General features: G+C 44.3%; 3 protein-coding genes across 3 annotated transcripts in view; all 3 read right to left on the minus strand.

Annotated features, from left to right (window-relative positions):
• Positions 1-123: 123 nt before the first annotated feature.
• On the minus strand, positions 124-8,373 carry LOC121581136 (E3 ubiquitin/ISG15 ligase TRIM25). Its single transcript, XM_041896534.2, has 8 exons — positions 8,282-8,373; positions 7,778-8,062; positions 4,581-4,898; positions 2,173-2,265; positions 2,013-2,097; positions 1,688-1,777; positions 1,523-1,582; positions 124-1,390 (listed from the first exon to the last, which is right to left on the minus strand). Exons 2-8 carry the CDS (start codon positions 8,045-8,047, stop codon positions 858-860), a joined length of 1,449 nt encoding a protein of 482 aa, XP_041752468.1. The 5' UTR covers positions 8,048-8,062; positions 8,282-8,373; the 3' UTR covers positions 124-857.
• A 2,938-nt stretch (positions 8,374-11,311) lies between these two features.
• The window catches only part of LOC121581138, an 8,845-nt gene continuing 1,150 nt past the window's right edge, over positions 11,312-19,006 (minus strand). Inside the window, exons 2-4 of the mRNA XM_041896535.2 lie at positions 13,490-13,626; positions 13,242-13,326; positions 11,312-13,129 (exon numbers count right to left, since the gene is read on the minus strand). Coding sequence (XP_041752469.2) covers positions 12,639-13,129; positions 13,242-13,326; positions 13,490-13,626 — 713 coding nt within the window. The 3' untranslated portion in view covers positions 11,312-12,638. The remainder of the gene's footprint in view (positions 13,130-13,241; positions 13,327-13,489; positions 13,627-19,006) is intronic.
• On the minus strand, positions 12,122-12,580 carry LOC123492398 (oocyte zinc finger protein XlCOF6.1-like). The gene has a single exon (XM_045224932.1). The coding sequence runs from the start codon at positions 12,578-12,580 to the stop codon at positions 12,122-12,124; it is 459 nt and encodes a 152-aa protein (XP_045080867.1).

The raw sequence follows: 19,006 nt of genomic DNA on the forward strand, positions 1-19,006 counted from the left end.
ACATACTTTTGTATATATGGTGTATGTTCTTTGAAATCAGTTTTGACAGGAGAAAGTTCGATTTTTCGTGAGCCATGTCAGCCAAAAGCTTCATAAAAAGTTAGCGATCGTTATTCTTATCTATTTGGATAAATATATTTGATACCCATCTTTCTTTTGTTGGTTGCCTTTAGGTTCTCAAAAAACATTTCTCAGCGTCTCTTTTTTAAGAAACCGAGTCAGGAAATAGTGAAAATATCAGATTGAGAAAAGTGGCGTATCATGCAACACTCTTCCTTTCTTTTTACATATAGTTTAGTGGGCTGTAGGGCCAAGACACTTACTTTTCATTATTGCAAAATAAAAGTCCACTGTGTCCAGTCCGGTGTGAATAAATGACTGCAGAAATCAAGGCCAATTTGACTTTCATGTTATTCCCTTTTTTAATAAAAGAGCAATGAAGATGGAGCTCAAACTCTCTGGTGTCTCATTTACTGTGAGTAGCGGTGAATAATGTTTCAGTGCTAAAGGGGATGGCTGCGACAGACCAACAGTAGGGGAGACAGCATTTCTTTAATATGAGCCTCTCACTCTGAATTTACTTAATACAGCCATTACATTAAACAAAATAATAAATATTCTCCGCTCATACAAGTGTAATAAAGGCCTAGTTTTTATTTATTTATTGGGGTGCTACTTCCCGCGGGTATGCACACAGGAGGCGTTGATAGACATGCATACATTAGGAAACACAATCATTAAAACATTTATTTCATCAAGATGCAATAGAATCATGTCAACATTATTTGTATAAAAGAAACCTGAGAAAATTAATTTACAGTATTTGGTTCAGCAGAGACAATACCCACATAAGGCCACTACTGGGTCTCTATAATGGTGGCTCTACTGGGAGGATCTACGCGGTACAGGCCAAACCCCAGGCACAGAGGCTGACTGAGCTGAGAATTGAACTGGTGCAGCTTGGTCAGGCTGATATTCCCCTCAGAAAAGGTGATGGTTCCCTTCCCAAAGTCTACCACCACTGTCACTCTGTTGCCTTTCAAGGAATTGGCGATCTCGCTCTTCATCTTGTTGTGGTAGGCAAACAGGTTGCCCTTTTCATTGTGTGTGATGCTCCAGGATTCCTTGTTGAGGCCAAAAACTGGGTCCTCAGTCCCCTTACGCTTAATGCTCTGGTAGGACACAGCGATGTTCCAGTAGCCCTCGGCCTCCACCTCCCAGTAATGTCTCCCAGAGGAGTAGCACTGGGTGGTAAGAACCTGGGGGGCTTTGTCGAAACGGGAGGGGTGGCTGGGGAGGGACAGTTTGTTCTCCACCCTCTCCACAGACTGGAGATCCAGGGACACTTTGAGAAAAGGGCTGGCCGAGTCTACGTCCAGAGTCCGAGCACCTAAGAAAGACAAATGGACACGCAGATCAGTGACACACATACACACACAAAAACAAGCACATCAGATCAGTGATCTATGGATAGACTGACGCACACACACACACACTATAGACCTATTGTATCCCTGCTTACGTTGGGCTCCTCTGGTGTCTGCATTACTGTAGCCCTTTGGTGGATTGTCATCTATGAATTCTGTAAACACAGCAATAAAGATGTAATGCCATACTTATTTCTATAGTACAGGAATCTTAAAGCTTGATCATCCACAAAGAACAAAAGTTATTTATTACTTCTCACCTGCCACTGAGGAGTAGACATTATGCAAGAGAGTCTCCTGTTTCTTCAGTGTATCTGTGAGGTTTTTATTTTCCACAGAGGAACTATATGCTGTGATGGAGACAAAATATTAATCAGACAGACACACACCTGCGTACATACCTGTGCACCCACCCACTCAGGCATCCATGCACACACCGACACACCTACAACTTGCTGATGTCCAAGTGTATGCAGGTCAATGATTGACAATGTTATTTGGGGCAACTAAGAGAGCAATGACTCATTGAATACTATATAAAAAATCCAAGACGTGACTGACTGCGTCATTATCAGATCTACTCACCATAATAGAGGGCAATGAACCAGAGGCACAGTAAAACCACAGTTACACTGTTAATGCTGGAGTCTTTGGAATTAGACTTCTGCCTCTGTGCACAGAGAACACAATGAATCTCAAAACAATCAAAGCGTTACAGTAGAGTATATACAAACATAGAACTAACTTCGTTTTTGAAGTCTTCTTTCAACTTGCTGACAGAGTCCTTGCATTCCTGTACCTTTCCCTCTAGCAACTGGAAATGCTGCTCCATAAATGCCTGAAACCCATTTACACACATACTCACAGATGTACACTGAGTATACAAAACATTAAGAACACCTGCTCTTTCCATGACATAGACTGACCAGGTGAATCCAGGTGAAAGCTATGATCCCTTATTGATGTCACTTGTTAAATCCACTTCAATCAGTGTAGATGAAGGGGAGGAGACAGGTTAAAGGATTTTTAAGCCTTGGGACAATTGAGACATGGATTGTGTATGTGGGCCATTTAGAGGGTGAATGGGCAAGACAAAATATTTACAGTGGGGGAAAAAAGTATTTAGTCAGCCACCAATTGTGCAAGTTCTCCCACTTAAAAAGATGAGAGAGGCCTGTAATTTTCATCATAGGTACACGTCAACTATGACAGACAAAATGAGAAAAAAAATTCTCCAGAAAATCACATTGTAGGATTTCTAATGAATTTATTTGCAAATTATGGTGGAAAATAAGTATTTGGTCAATAACAAAAGTTTCTCAATACTTTGTTATATACCTTTTGTTGGCAATGACACAGGTCAAACGTTTTCTGTAAGTCTTGACAAGGTTTTCACACACTGTTGCTGGTATTTTGGCCCATTCCTCCATGCAGATCTCCTCTAGAGCAGTGATGTTTTGGGGCTGTCGCTGGGCAACACGGACTTTCAACTCCCTCCAAAGATTTTCTATGGGGTTGAGATCTGGAGACTGGCTAGGCAACTCCAGGACCTTGAAATGCTTCTTACGAAGCCACTCCTTCGTTGCCCGGGCGGTGTGTTTGGGATCATTGTCATGCTGAAAGACCCAGCCACGTTTCATCTTCAATGCCCTTGCTGATGGAAGGAGGTTTTCACTCAAAATCTCACGATACATGGCCCCATTCATTCTTTCCTTTACACGGATCAGTCGTCCTGGTCCCTTTGCAGAAAAACAGCCCCAAAGCATGATGTTTCCACCCCCATGCTTCACAGTAGGTATGGTGTTCTTTGGATGCAACTCAGCATTCTTTGTCCTCCAAACACGACGAGTTGAGTTTTTACCAGAAAGTTATATTTTGGTTTCATCTGATCATATGACATTCTCCCAATCCTCTTCTGGATCATCCAAATGCACTCTAGCAAACTTCAGACGGGCCTGGACATGTACTGGCTTAAGCAGGGGGACACGTCTGGCACTGCAGGATTTGAGTTCCTGGCGGCGTAGTGTGTTACTGATGGTAGGCTTTGTTACTTTGGTCCCAGCTCTCTGCAGGTCATTCACTAGGTCCCCCCGTGTGGTTCTGGGATTTTTGCTCACTTTTTTTGTGATCATTTTGACCCCACGGGGTGAGATCTTGCGTGGAGCCCCAGATCGAGGGAGATTATCAGTGGTCTTGTATGTCTTCCATTTCCTAATAATTGCTCCCACAGTTGATTTCTTCAAACCAAGCTGCTTACCTATTGCAGATTCAGTCTTCCCAGCCTGGTACAGGTCTACAATTTTGTTTCTGGTGTCCTTTGACAGCTCTTTGGTCTTGGCCATAGTGGAGTTTGGAGTGTGACTGTTTGAGGTTGTGGACAGGTGTCTTTTATACTGATAACAAGTTCAAACAGGTGCCATTAATACAGGTAACGAGTGGAGGACAGAGGAGCCTCTTAAAGAAGAAGTTACAGGTCTGTGAGAGCCAGAAATCTTGCTTGTTTGTAGGTGACCAAATACTTATTTTCCACCATAATTTGCAAATAAATTCATTAAAAATCCTACAATGTGATTTTCTAGATTTTTTTCCCTTAATTTGTCTGTCATAGTTGACGTGTACCTTGATGAAAATTACAGGCCTCTCTCATATTTTTAAGTGGGAGAACTTGCACAATTGGTGGCTGACTAAATACTTTTTCCCCCCACTGTATATACTTGTGTTTGAAGAGTGCTATTATTCCTGTGTTTGTTTGTCTGCGATATTATACATTACAATATTGTGCCAATCATTCTGCATGGGCAGAGTGTCTGTGTGTATCATTCTGTGTTTTTATGTTTTATTTATTTTTGTCTTTTAAGCACATGAACAAACAAATTTCCCCCTGGTGGGATAATAAAGTCGATCTAATCTGTGTGAGACACAAACATTTTTGGATTAAGACTGGAAGAACCTGTTTGTGTTTGCTCACTTCATTCCACAGTGCATACCTGCCTGGAAGTGTACTATGTTTATGAGAAAGTCTCTGCCCCTTACCCCTACCACACCCCATTTACTCTGGTTGAAGTAGGGTAACAGAAAATAAATCAAATATGTAAAACTAGGATTGTACATATTTCCTTAATATATCCTTAATAAGAGAGGTGAAAAACTCACAGTCAGTTTTCTCCCCAGAACGTTGGTGGTGTCGACGGTGAGGTTCATCTGCTTCTTGTCAAAGGCACAGATATTACAGATGTAGGTTTTCGACATGGAGCAGTAGTACCTCAGCACCTCATCCTCATGCTCAGGGCACCTCCTCCTGCTCAGGTCCCCCAGGGGTTTGACCAGAGGGTGTCCAATGTAGGCAGGGAGTTGCAGGTGATGCTGGACATGCTCCTGACACAGTGACACCTCACACTTCAGACACGTCTTCACTGCCAGGCTCTGTTTCTCTGGACAGCAGTCACAATATGCAATCTCTGTCTTCTTAGCCTTCAATGAAATCAGAAATCCATCAGTTAATCAATGGCATGGTTAATTTATAAGTCAACCAAACCAATCTAGTGACAGATAGCAGGGACAGAGTTATGGGTGGGACTTAGAGGGCCTGGCCCGCCCTACCGTACCTCCTTTCCCACCCAAATAAAATATTGAAATATTTATCATTTATTTGACCGAGACGCGCGCCGACAGAAAGACGCATCAATCTCAGTTTAAGCATCCGAGAGAGCGAAACAGCTCCCCCGCTGTCTCAGTATGTGTAGATCATGTATTTGATGCTGTCTGGACCAAAATAGTATGGCATATCATTCTATTTCTGGCAAGACAGCATCAGATACTATACATGGGCTACATATAGAGGGGCGCTGTTTCGCTCGCTCGGATGCTTTCTCCGGTGATATAGTTTCAGCAGAGAGGAAGAGGCGAAGCGAGAGGGCTCACTCTCGCCAAAATATGTCCAGTATAAGCCTAATGTGTTTCTAAGGGAATAATATGCAAACCTAAGCTTGTCGCATGTCTTCCAGCCTTTGGGACAAAGACTCCCATTGTTACGGCGGAGACATGAGCATCTCGTCATTCAGTGGCAACCCACCATTCAAGGCAGGTGGGGCAGAGCCCTGTTTAGCAAAAAAAGCCCTGTTTAGCAAAAAAATATACACTGCTCAAAAAAATAAAGTGAACACTTTAACAACACAATGTAACTCCAAGTCAATCACACTTCTGTGAAATCAAACTGTCCACTTAGGAAGCAACACTGATTGAAAATACATGTCACATGCTGTTGTGCAAATGGAATAGACAACAGGTGGAAATTATAGGCAATTAGCAAGACACCCCCAATAAAGAAGTGGTTCTGCAGGTGGTGACCACAGACCACTTCTCAGTTCCTATGCTTCCTGGCTGATGTTTTGGTCACTTTTGAATGCTGGCGGTGTTTTCACTCTAGTGGTAGCATGAGACGGAGTCTACAACCCACACAAGTGGCTCAGGTAGTGCAGCTCATCCAGGATGGCACATCAATGCGAGCTGTTGCAAGAAGGTTTGCTGTGTCTGTCAGCGTAGTGTCCAGAGCATGGAGGCGCTACCAGGAGACAGGCCAGTACATTAGGAGATGTGGAGGAGGCCATAGGAGGGCAACAACCCAGCAGCAGAACCGCTACCTCCGCCTTTGTGCAAGGAGGAGCAGGAGGAGCACTGCCAGAGCCCTGCAAAATGACCTCCAGCAGGCCACAAATGTGCATGTGTCTGCTCAAACGGTCAGAAACAGACTCCATGAGGGTGGTATGAGGGCCCGACGTCCACAGGTGGGGGTTGTGCTTACAGCCCAACACCGTGCAGGACGTTTGGCATTTGCCAGAGAACACCAAGATTGGCAAATTCGCCACTGGCGCTGTGTGCTCTTCACAGATGAAAGCAGGTTCACACTGAGCACATGTGACAGACGTGACAGAGTCTGGAGACGCCGTGGAGAACGTTCTGCTGCCTGCAACATCCTCCAGCATGACCGGTTTGGCGGTGGGTCAGTCATGGTGTGGGGTGGCATTTCTTTGGGGGGCCGCACAGCCCTCCATGTGCTCGCCAGAGGTAGCCTGACTGCCATTAGGTACCGAGATGAGATCCTCAGACCCCTTGTGAGACCATATGCTGGTGCGGTTGGCCCTGGGTTCCTCCTAATGCAAGACAATGCTAGACCTCATGTGGCTGGAGTGTGTCAGCAGTTCCTGCAAGAGGAAGGCATTGATGCTATGGACTGGCCCGCCCGTTCCCCAGACCTGAATCCAATTGAGCACATCTGGGACATCATGTCTCGCTCCATCCACCAACGCCACGTTGCACCACAGACTGTCCAGGAGTTGGCGGATGCTTTAGTCCAGGTCTGGGAGGAGATCCCTCAGGAGACCATCCGCCACCTCATTAGGAGCATGCCCAGGTGTTGTAGGGAGGTCATACAGGCACGTGGAGGCCACACACACTACTGAGCCTCATTTTGACTTGTTTTAAGGACATTACATCAAAGTTGGATCAGCCTGTAGTGTGGTTTTCCACTTTAATTTTGAGGGTGACTCCAAATCCAGATCTCCATGGGTTGATAAATTTGATTTCCATTGATAATTTTTGTGTGGTTTTGTTGTCAGCACATTCAACTATGTAAAGAAAAAAGTATTTAATAAGGTTATTTCATTCATTCAGATCTAGGATGTGTTGTTTAAGTGTTCCCTTTATTTTTTTGAGCCGTGTATATACATGTATATAAAAAATATATATATATGTTGTGCCTGTTTTGCATGTTATTTTGGCATTAATACGTGTCACATATCAGTTTGTAAACAATGTAAAACACATTTATTTTTTTGCCAAGAGTGTGCAAAGCTGTCATCAAGGCAAAGGGTGGCTATTTGAAGAATCTCAAATATATTTTGATTAGTTTAACACTTTTTTGGTTACTACATGATTCCATATGTGTTATTTCATAATTTTGATGTCTTCACTATTATTCTACAATATAGTAAAAATTAATTAAAACCCTTGAATGAGTAGGTATGTCCAAACTTTTGACTGGTACTGTAAATATTCATAACTGGCACGCACATCGCTAGAAATGGTAGAAAATGTAAGCTCCCCCAAACTTGAAACTCATGAGCTGCCTATGGTCTTTACAATTACACCCATTTTTTTAAAAATGCGTGCAAGCGCGTGAACACATAAGTCCCTTGAAAAAACGGGCCCGCCTATATAAATCTAATGCCCGTCCTACTGATTCATAATGGCGCCGGGTATGACAGATAGATCAAGACACAAATTATGATAAATGGAACAGAAATCTTGGCAACAGTGATAAACGAGATCTGTGAACAAAGTCAGAGGAGCACCTTTAGGTTTTCTCTGTAGTCCTCTGCGATGTTAGCCAGGGCATAGCTCTTCTGGACCTCAATCGTGGACCCAAAGTAGGACCTGCAGTCTGGGCAGCGGAAGGGTATGTCTGAACCAAAGTCTCTCATGCCCTCCAGACACACCATACAGTAGCTGTGCCCACAGGGCAGCTGGCACGGGTCCTTAAAGATGTCATGGCACACTGGGCATGTCAGCATCACCTCCAGCTGGGTTTTGCTTGACGGAGGAATGGTACATTTTTCGTCCATCTTACTCTGTTCGTGCTGTTCAAAGAACATTGGAGTAGAAGGTTAAAAGGGAAAGGAGTAGAAGGTTAAAATGGAAAGAAGTCTCCCATAACTGCTGTAGGTCGTGCTCCAAATTGTCCGTTTCAAATAGTAGCCAGCTGCTTAAGTGAATGGCATGTTAACACAGTAGGCAATTAGACATGGGAAGGTCTGTGCACTGCAGCTAAATCACACAAAACAAAGGTAATAATTTACCTGTAATGTTAACTTTCAGTCCTCGCCTGTGTGTGTTTCTCTATATCCAGTTCAAAGATTCAAAAGTGAAAGCAAAGCTCACCGTTTATACTTCCTTTGGAGGCGGGGCTAGACTCAACTGTCGGCGTAGAACGTCGGATTCTGAATCAAATGGCGGGAGAATCAATGAGAATTGGAATATTGTCCAAAAGAAAGGAAAACGGAGCAAAGTAGTGTACAGTGATGAGAATGTCACTTAGTATCTTGTAGGAGTACGGTTTGTAAATGAGGAGTAGCTGATCGAATTATCAATCTTGAGGAATCCATTTGAGATATCCAAACTGGTGGAGAGAGTTCTGGGTAGAGTGAAGGCTGTGAGGATCACGAGAGGCAGGCTGGTTTTGATTTTTTGTGCTTCTGAGGATCAGAAGAAACGTGTGTTGCGTCCACCCGATTTGATAAGTTTGAAGTGTGGTGTGTGTCTCTTAGGAACAGGGCACCCCTCAAGGGGGTTATACCTGGAGTCTCGTGGGAAGTAGATGTTGAAGAGATGAAAAATATTCCTGGAGTGATTGATGCACGTCGGATGAATCGTGTGGTGAATGAAGAAAAAGTGAAGAGTCTATCTGTTCTTTTGTTTTTTTATATGGATTCTCTCCCTACCGAAGTGCAGTTAGGGTATATTAACTACATAGTCAGAGCATGTAACGCAAGACCAATGCAGTGTGATCATTGTAAAGCTTTTGGTCATGTTTCAAGTGTTTGCAGAAGGGAGAAGCCGAGATGTCCAAGTTGTGGAAAATATCATATTATGTATTATAAAAGTGATGAAAATGTGACATGTTGCAATTGTGGTGGGAACCATAAAGCCACGTCTTTCGAATGACCCACAAGGGTGAAAGAGAATGAGGTGACCAAAGTCAGGGCTATCCAGAGCATATCATATGCAGCAGCTGTTAAAAGGGTTGAGGGTTTGAATGGTGCACTTGAAGAGTCCATGGTGGTGGATAGGCCTTCACTGCAGGCTGCAGGGGTTGCCTTTCACCAGCAGGATCCAGACATTTTAAAGGTTAAGACGGTGGACTTTGTGGCCTTTATAGCTATGGTGATAAATGGCACTGCCAACGTGGAGAGAAGGTCCAGGAAGATAGATATCATTGTGAATGCGGCGGAGTGGTTCCTGGGGCTGAAAGATTTCTCGGCGAAGGAGTTACATGGAATATTGTCACAAGCCGTACCATCCTCTCAGGCTCTAGAGCCTGATAAGGGAGATATGGAGAATTGAAAGTTAGAAGTGGGAGTTTTGTTTTATCAATGTACTATTTTTATTTGGGTGGATTAAGTTAGTTTCCCTATCACGTATGGATTTTCTTTTTACCTTGTTTTGGTTTGAACCCGTCCAGTTGGTGGCGGCAATACACCTTTTTGGGTTGTAGTCTGCCATAAAACCCACAGAAGAAGAAGACTCACCTGTCATTGGAGCCCCTTCACAACAGGGAAGTAGTCTGTAGTTATCTTTGTAGCTGGAATTTTTTTATATGCTATAAAATAGAACAAGCTACTGTAACATACATTAACTTTTGGAACAAAAGAGACGAGATTGACACAGAAGTGTCTGGTTGTGTGAATGTTTATAAGGCATTAGTGAAACCAATAATACAAGTGGTGTTTTTTTATTGCCAGACAAAGGGCCAACTACAGTACATACCAAAAAACATAGACCTTTGATTAGTCTTTTCACTCAAACGCAGGGAATTACAATGCATTCCAAAAGTATTCAGACACCTTGAATTTTTTCCACATTTTGTTACGTTACAGCCTTATTCTAAAATGGATTAAATCATTTCCCCCCTCAGATCTACACACAATACCCCATAATGACAAAGCAAAAACAGGTTTAGAAATGTTTGCTACTTTATTAAAAACAAAACGTAAATATCACATTTACATAGGTATTCAGACCCTTTACTCAGTACTTTGTTGAAGCACCTTTGGCAGCGATTCCAGCCTCGATTCTTCTTGGGTATGACGCTACAAGCTTGGCACACCAATATTTGGGGAGTTTCTCCCATTCTTCTCTGCAGATCCTCTCAAGCTCTTTTAGGTTAGATGGGGAGCATCGCTGCACAGCTATTTTTAGTTCTCTCCAGAGATGTTCGATCGGGTTCAAGTCCAGGCCCTGGCTGGGCCACTCAAGGACATTCAGAGACTTGTCCCGAAGCCACTCCTGCGTTGACTTGGCTGTGTGCTTAGGGTCGTTGTCCTGTTGGAAGGTGAAACTTCACCTGAGTGCTCTGGAGCAGGTTTTCATCAAGGATCTCTTTGTACTTTGCTCCGTTAATCTTTCCCTCAATCCTGACTAGTCTCCCAGTCCCGCCCCTGAAAAACATCCCCACAGCATGATGCTGCCACCACCATGCTTCACCGTAGGGATGGTGCCAGGTTTCCTCCAGACTTGACGTTTGGCATTCAGGCCCAAGAGTTCAATCTTGGTTTCATCAGACCAGAGAATCTTGTTTCTCATGGTCTGAGAGTCCTTTAGGTGCCTTTTGGCAAACTCCAAGCGGGCTGTCATGTGCCTTTTACTGAGGAGTGGCTTCCGTATGGCCACTCTACCATAAAGGCCTGATTGGTGGAGTGCTGCAGAGATGGTTGTACTTCTGGAAAGGTTCTCCCATCTCCACAGAGGAACTCTGGAGATCTGTCAGAGTGACCATCGGGTTCTTGGTCACCTCCCTGTATCACTTAAACCATAAAAGATTACAGAAGCGCTGTTCCAGTAAAATGTTTGTATTTTTATTTTATTGTAACACAGATAAGTGCTGTGGGTTAAAACAATTTTTTATAAAACATTTTTAAAAAGCCATGTAGTCATATTTTTATATCTTAAGCAAATCACAAGCCAGAGACATCAGCTTCAATCAAAAAATTATATATATGAAACAACTTCTCTCTACAGATAGCATTCAAAGGTGTATGTGCAAAATTAAAGGCTGCATAATACTTCCCATTCTTTTCATTTTGAACTAAGTCATGTGTTTTTAGATCAACTTCCCTGATGTCTACACAGGAAAAAGTAAGGAGGGTGTTTTCCTGACAAACACAGCACTATGAATAAAGAGAATGAGAGAAAGTTGCTGCACTACTAAGGTATTTGGCATAATGGTTTAGTAAAAGAGTTCAAGATAAAAGTATAAAACAAACAACACTTTAAGCCTACCTTTACAACTACTTACAAACAAAAATACACAAAAGGAACAATCTGTTTATTTACTACAAAGTGAAGAGATGTATCATGAACATAGATTGCTGTCTGAGAAAGACCTCAAACTAATCTCAGCCCTGGCCAACGTACAACACTATGTATTCTTCAAGGAGACAACAGTTCCATGTCCCTTGTGTTTTGTCCAACGATATACAGTGTAAAGACCAAGGGCCAGTTTTCCAGACCCAGATTAAGCCTAGTCCAGCATGCTCAATAAAAAATCTCCATTGAAATAAGGTTTAGGACTAGGCATAATCGGTGTCTGGAATACCGGCCCTTACTGTATTAGAACATTATGGCTATAAATATCATCAGTGTCCACTGAAGCTTTACTCAGATGATCATTCTGGACAATCCAAACCTATGCAGGATGGTTGACTGCCTCCTTTCAGATCTTTCCACTGTCCCCATCTTCCATCATAATGGTTATTTACAGTCATAGTACCTATCAAAAACGACCAATGCTGAAGGATCGGTTATAAATTAGGAATGGACATTTAGTAGTTTCAGTTAGAGATAGAACAGCTTTGTAATGCGGCTTACACAACCAGCCGATGAAGGCTGCTCAGTGCTAGTTCTCTTTGTCGGAAAGTGAGCTATTTCGCTGTCACTCCCAAGTGATCAATGCTGTGTTCCTCAAGGTTCCTGAGGATTCTGAAGCTCTTGGAGCAGAAGGAGCAGGTGAAAGGTCTCTCGCCGGTGTGAAAGCGCAGGTGAGCCTTCAGATTGTCCCTGAGCCGGAAGCTCTTCCCACACTGGGGGCAGCTGTGAGGCTTGTCCCCCGTGTGGAACCTCTCATGCCTGCGGAGGCTTTTCCGCAGGGCGAACATCTTGGAGCACTGGTAGCAGGAGTAGGGCTTCTCCCCGGTGTGGAAACGCTCATGCCTCCTCAAGATCTTCCTGCGTTTGAACCTCTTCCCGCAGATTTTGCAGCCGTAGGAGCGGCTCGCGGAGAGTACGCTTTGAAGCCGCCAGACCCCGTTCCCACACTGAGTGAAGCAGCAAAGGCGCCGGCCTGTGTGGAGGCCCTGGTGGGTCTTGAGGTCCTTGGGCATGGGGAACCTCTTGCTGTCGTGACAGTAGCTCCCATTAGCCTTCTTCTTCCCTCCAGAGTTATTTCCTCCAGGCACCAAAAGCAGGTTCACCAGCTGCACCGAGCAGGCCCTCGTCAATTTGTGCTCCAGGGAGGTCTGGTCCAGCTTGAAATCCACCTTCTTCTTCTTCTTCTTCCTTCATCTGGTCTAGCTTGAAGTCCACCTTCTTTTTATTCTTCACCGCAGAGGGAAGGTCCCATGCACCCATAGATTTCAACTTTCGCTTAGCCTGTACAGGAGCCAAAGCCACATCTGAGGAGGACGGGCTGTAGGCTGTCTCCTTTGCAGTGCTGACACTGGCCTGCTGGGGCTCCACTTGGGTAGGCTTTTCTTTACATTTAGGCTGTGGTGTTGAATCCTGCTCCTCTGCCTTTGGGACCGTTTGGCAGATTACTTTAGTCACCCTTTCTGTGTTCATTCCATTCTCTGATTCTGTCTTTATGGGCTGGGGTTTCTGCTTAGTTGGGGAGCTTTGAACAGTACCAGAGAGGTGGCTTGGATACATAGGGGCTAGAGGAAAGAAAATAAATAGTTGTTAGATGGTAACCTCAAACCTTTATAACAAATATATTTCTGTGTCTATAGCTTCACCACCACCTCCTAGAATGAATGTGTTTTTTACCGGAATAGATAACTTGTTCTCCTTCTGGCTCAGTGGTTGTTGGGGATTCTGGTTCCAGACTGCTCCCATTCACCATCTCCACATCCTGACAGATGGATGACAAGCAAAAAATACAACTACTTAGGTCTTGTAATACAGGTGTCAGCAACTCAAATTAGCCTACACTACAGGTCAAAAAGGCATGAGTTATTTTAACAAACATCTTATGGTTCACAAATCACATTAACCCCAAACACTGACTCACTGACCTTGTCTTCTAGAACAGAGCACTTGAGGTCAGCATGCTGATTAGCCTCCAGCAGGGGGATATAATGTGCAGGACCCTCCTTCTCACTGCTCCCTTTCAAAGAACCACTGCCCTTTGAGAAGGAGCACTGTTTTGGGGCTAGAGGGAATTTATTTTATTTATTTCACCTTTATTTAACCAGGTAAGCCAGTTGAGAACAAGTTCTCATTTACAACTGCGACCTGGCCAAGATAAAGCAAAGCAGTGCGATAAAAACAACACAGAGTTACATATGGGGTAAAACAAAACATAAAGTCATAAATACAACAGAAAAAATATATATAGTGTGTGCAAATGTAGCAAGTTATGGAGGTAAGGCAATAAATAGGCCATAGTGCAAAATAATTACAATTAGTATTAACACTGGAATGATAGATGTGCAAATAGAGATACTGGGGTGCAAATGAGAAAAATAAATAACAATATGGGGATGAGGTAGTTGGGTGGGCTAATTTCAGATGGGCTATGTACAGGTGCAGTGATCGGTAAGGTGCTCTGACAACTGATGCTTAAAGTTAGTGAGGGAGATAAGAGTCTCCAGCTTCAGAGATTTTTGCAGTTTGTTCCAGTCATTGGCAGCAGAGAACTGGAATGAATGGCGGCCAAAGGAGGTGTTGGCTTTGGGGATGACCAATGAGATATACCTGCTGGAGCGCATACTACCGGTGGGTGTTGCTATGGTGACGAATTAGCTAATATAAGGCAGTGATTTGCCTAGCAGTGATTTATAGATGGCCTGGAGCCAGTGGGTTTGGCGACGAATATGTAGTGAGGACCAGCCAACAAGAGCGTACAGGTCACTGTGGTGGGTAGTATATGGGGCTTTGGTGACAAAACAGATGGCACTGTGATAGACTACATCCAATTTGCTGAGTAGAGTGTTGGAGGCTATTTTGTAAATGACATCGCCGAAGTCAAGGATCAGTAGGATAGTCAGTTTTACGAGGGCATGTTTGGCAGCATGAGTGAAGGAGGCTTTGTTGCGAAATAGGAAGCCGATTCTAGATTTAACTTTGGATTGGAGATGCTTAATGTGAGTCTGGAAGGAGAGTTTACCTAGATATTTGTAGTTGTCCACATACTCTAGGTCAGACCCGTCGAGAGTAGTGATTCTAGTCGGGTGGGCGGGTGCCAGCAGCGTTCGATTGAAGAGCATGCATTTAGTTTTACTTGTGTTTAAGAGCAGTTAGAGGCTACAGAAGGAGTGTTGTATGGCATTGAAGCTCGTTTGGAGGTTTGTTAACACAGTGTCCAATGAAGGGCCAGATGTATACAAAATGGTGTCGTCTGCATAGAGGTGGATCTGAGAATCACCAGCAGCAAGAGCGACATCATTGATATACACAGAGAAAAGAGTTGGCCCAAGAATTGAACCCTGTGGCACCCCCATAGAGACTGCCATAGGTCCAGACAACAGGCCCTCCGATTTGACACATTGAACTCTATCTGAGAAGTAGTTGGTGAACCAGGCGAGGCAGTCATTTGAGAAACCAAGGCTATTTAGTCTGCCAATAAGAATGCGGTGGTTGACAGAGTCGAAAGCCTTGGCCAGGTCGATGAAGACGGCTGCACAGTACTGTCTATTATCGATCGCGGTTATAATATCGTTTAGTACCTTGAGCGTGGCTGAGGTGCACCCATGACCAGCATGGTGCAAATCAGCACTGAGATTAAATAAATCGCTAATTGTGCATAACTTTGTAATTTTTTTGCCTCAAATGTTGTTTGTTAACATTTTGTCAGTCATCTATATTCATCCTTCTACAAAATATACTTTCCTGCAACCCGCCTCACTCAATGTGGAACGGATTCTATTATTGACTTACCTTTTATCTAGAATCTCCAGTGAAACTAGCTAGCCAGCTAGCCAGCTAACTAGCTACTTGCTATTAGCCATAGCTAGCGGTGTTTCACCCAGAACATTGGATTTTTTTCTGCGGGATTAATTTTAATCACTGGACATTGATCACCGGATATTCGGCCAGTCTGCACAGCGCGTTATCGACCCAGAACATATCAGTTTTTCCGCCGGAATCACTGAATCACTGGACCTTTAACTCCGGATTCATCGCTACCAGCTAGCTACAACAAAACGGACGCTGTGGTCTGGCTAATCATCCTGAGCTAGGCCCATCTCCCGGCTATCTACCTCTCTGTCAATCGATCCTACACGACTGGTCTGCCGACGAAATCGTCTGATGTGGTTACGACGTTAACCACGAAGATTCCATCCATCTGCTAGCCCTGGCCCGCTAGCCGTGGCCTCTTACTAGTGCTTCACCACCGGACCTTATGATAACTCAGCTATACAGCTGATATCTGCTGGACTGTTCCTTTTTACGGTACTACATCCTGTTTATGTTTAGCCTCAGCCCAAACATGGTTAGTTTATTGTTGTTTCGGTTATTTCTAATTGTACTATATCACTGTAGACCCCCCAGCCTAGCTAAACCTGCCTTAGATAGCTCCTTTGCACCTCCCCCAATACACGCGGAGACCGACTCAATTGATGCCTCCAGCGATGCTATCTCTTTCATCGTTACCCAACGCATAGGTTTACCTCCACTTTACTCATATCCTTCCATATCCTTGTCTGTACATAATGCCCTGAATCTTTTCTATAACACCCGGAAATCTGCCCCCTTTATTCTATGTACCCAACGCACTAGAAGACCAGTTCTTAAAGCCTTTAGCCGTATCCTTATTCTAGTCCTCCTCTGTTCCTCTGGTGATGTAGAGGCTAACCCAGGCCCTGCAGCCCTCAGTATCACTCCTACTCCCCAGGCGCTATCATTTGATGACTTCTGTAATCGCAAAAGTCTTGGTTTCTTGCACATAAATATCAGAAGTCTACTTCCTAAGTTTGAGCTATTCACTGCGTTAGCACACTCTGCCAACCCTGATGTTCTAGCAGTGTCTGAATCCTGGCTCAGGAAGGCCACCAAAAATTCTGAAATTCCATCCCCAACTATAACATTTTCCGTCTAGATAGAACTGCCAAAGGGGGTGTAGTTGCAATCTACTGTAGAGATAGCCTGCAGAGCTCTATCATACTATCCAGGTCTGTGCCCAAACAGTTTGAGCTTCTACTTCTAAAAATCCACCTTTCCAGAAATAAGTCTCTCACTGTTGCCGCTTGCTACAGACCCCCTCAGCCCCCAGCTGTGCCCTGGACACCATATGTGAATTGATTGCCCCCATTTATCCTCAGAGTTTGTACTGCTTGGTGACCTAAATTGGGATATGCTTAATACCCCAGCCATCCTACAATCCAAGCTAGATGCCCTCAACCTCACGCAAATTATCAACGAACCTACCAGGTACAACCCTAAATCCGTAAACATGGGTACCCTCATAGATATCATCCTGACTAACATACCCTCTAAATACACCTCAGCTGTCTTCAACCAGGATCTCAGCGATCACTGCCTTATTGCCTGCGTCCGTAACGGGTCCGCGGTCAAACGACCACCCCTCATCACTGTCAAACGCTCCCTAAAACACTTTAGCGAGGAGGCCTTCCTAATTGACCTGGCCCAGGTATCCTGGATGGATATAGATCTCATTCCGTCAGTAGAGGATGCCTGGTTGTTCCTTAAAAGTAATTTCCTCTCAATCTTAAATAAACATGCCCCATTCAAAAAATACAGAACTAAGAACCGATATAGCCCCTGGTTCTCCTCAGACTTGACTGCCCTTGACCAGCACAAAAACATCCTGTGGCGTACAGCATTAGCATCAAATAGACCCCGCGATATGCAACTTTTCAGGGAAGTTAGGAACCAATATACACAAGCAGTCAGGAAAGCAAAGGCTAACTTTTTCAAACAGAAATTTGCATCCTGTAGCACTAACTCCAAAAAGTTTTGGGACACTGTAAAGTCCATGGAGAATAAGAGCACTTCCTCCCAGCTGCCCACTGCACTGAGGCTAGGAAACACTATCACCACCGATAAATCTACAATAATCGAGAATTTCAACAAGCATTTTGCTACAGCTGGCCATGCTTTCCATCTGGCTACCACTAACCCGGCCACCAACTCTGCACCCTCTGCTGCAACTTGCCCATGCCCCCCGCTTCTCCTTCACACAAATTCAGACAGCTGATGTTTTGAAAGCGCTGCAAAATCTGGACCCCTACAAATCAGCTGGGCTAGACAATCTGGACCCTTTCTTTCTAAAACTAGCCGCCAAATTGTCGCTACCCCTATTACTAGTCTGTTCAACCTCTCTTTCATAACGTCTGAGATCCCCAGAGATTGGAAAGCTGCAGCGGTCATCCCCTCTTCAAAGGGGGTGACACTCTAGATCCAAACTGCTACAGACCTATATCCATCCTGCCCTGCCTTTCGAAAGTATTCGAAAGCCAAGTTAACAAACAGATCATCGACCATTTCGAATACCACCGTACCTTCTCCGCTATGCAATCCGGTTTCCGAGCTGGTCACGGGTGCACTTCAGCCACGCTCAAGGTCCTAAACGATATTATAACCGCGATTGATAATAGACAGTACTGTGCAGCCGTCTTCATCGACCTGGCCAAGGCTTTCGACTCTGTCAACCACCGCATTCTTATTGGCAGACTAAATAGCCTTGGTTTCTCAAATGACTGCCTCGCCTGGTTCACCAACTACTTCTCAGATAGAGTTCAGTGTGTCAAATCGGAGGGCCTGTTGTCTGGACCTATGGCAGTCTCTATGGGGGTGCCACAGGGTTCAATTCTTGGGCCGACACTTTTCTCTGTGTATATCAATGATGTCGCTCTTGCTGCTGGTGACTCTCAGATCCACCTCTACGCAGACGACACCATTTTGTATACATCTGGCCCTTCATTGGACACTGTGTTAACAAACCTCCAAACGAGCTTCAATGCCATACAACAATCCTTCAGTAGCCTCCAACTGCTCTTAAACACTAGTAAAACTAAATGCATGCTTTTCAATCGAACGCTGCTGGCACCCGCCCACCCGACTAGAATCACCACTCTCGACGGGTCTGACCTAGAGTATGTGGACAACTACAAATACCTAGGTGTCTGGTTAGACTGTAAACTCAACTTCCAGACTCACATAAAGAATCTCCAATCCAAAGTTAAATCTAGAATCGGCTTCCTATTTCGCAATAAAGCCTCCTTCACTCATGCTGCCAAACATGCCCTCGTAAAACTGACTATCCTACCGATCCTTGACTTCGGCGATGTAATTTACAAAATAGCCTCCAACACTCTACTCAGCAAATTGGATGTAGTCTATCACAGTGCCATCCGTTTTGTCTCCAAAGCCCCATACACTACCCACCACTGTGACCTGTACGCTCTTGTTGGCTGGTCCTCACTACATGTTCGTCGTCAAACCCACTGGCTCCAGGCCATCTATAAATCACTGCTAGGCAAATCCCCGCCTTATCTTAGCTCATTGGTCACCATAGCAGCACCCACCCGTAGTCTGCGCTCCAGCAGGTATATCTCACTGGTCATTCC

The sequence above is a fragment of the Coregonus clupeaformis genome, chromosome 14 (genome assembly GCF_020615455.1).
Source record: "Coregonus clupeaformis isolate EN_2021a chromosome 14, ASM2061545v1, whole genome shotgun sequence".
Lineage (NCBI taxonomy): Eukaryota > Metazoa > Chordata > Actinopteri > Salmoniformes > Salmonidae > Coregonus > Coregonus clupeaformis.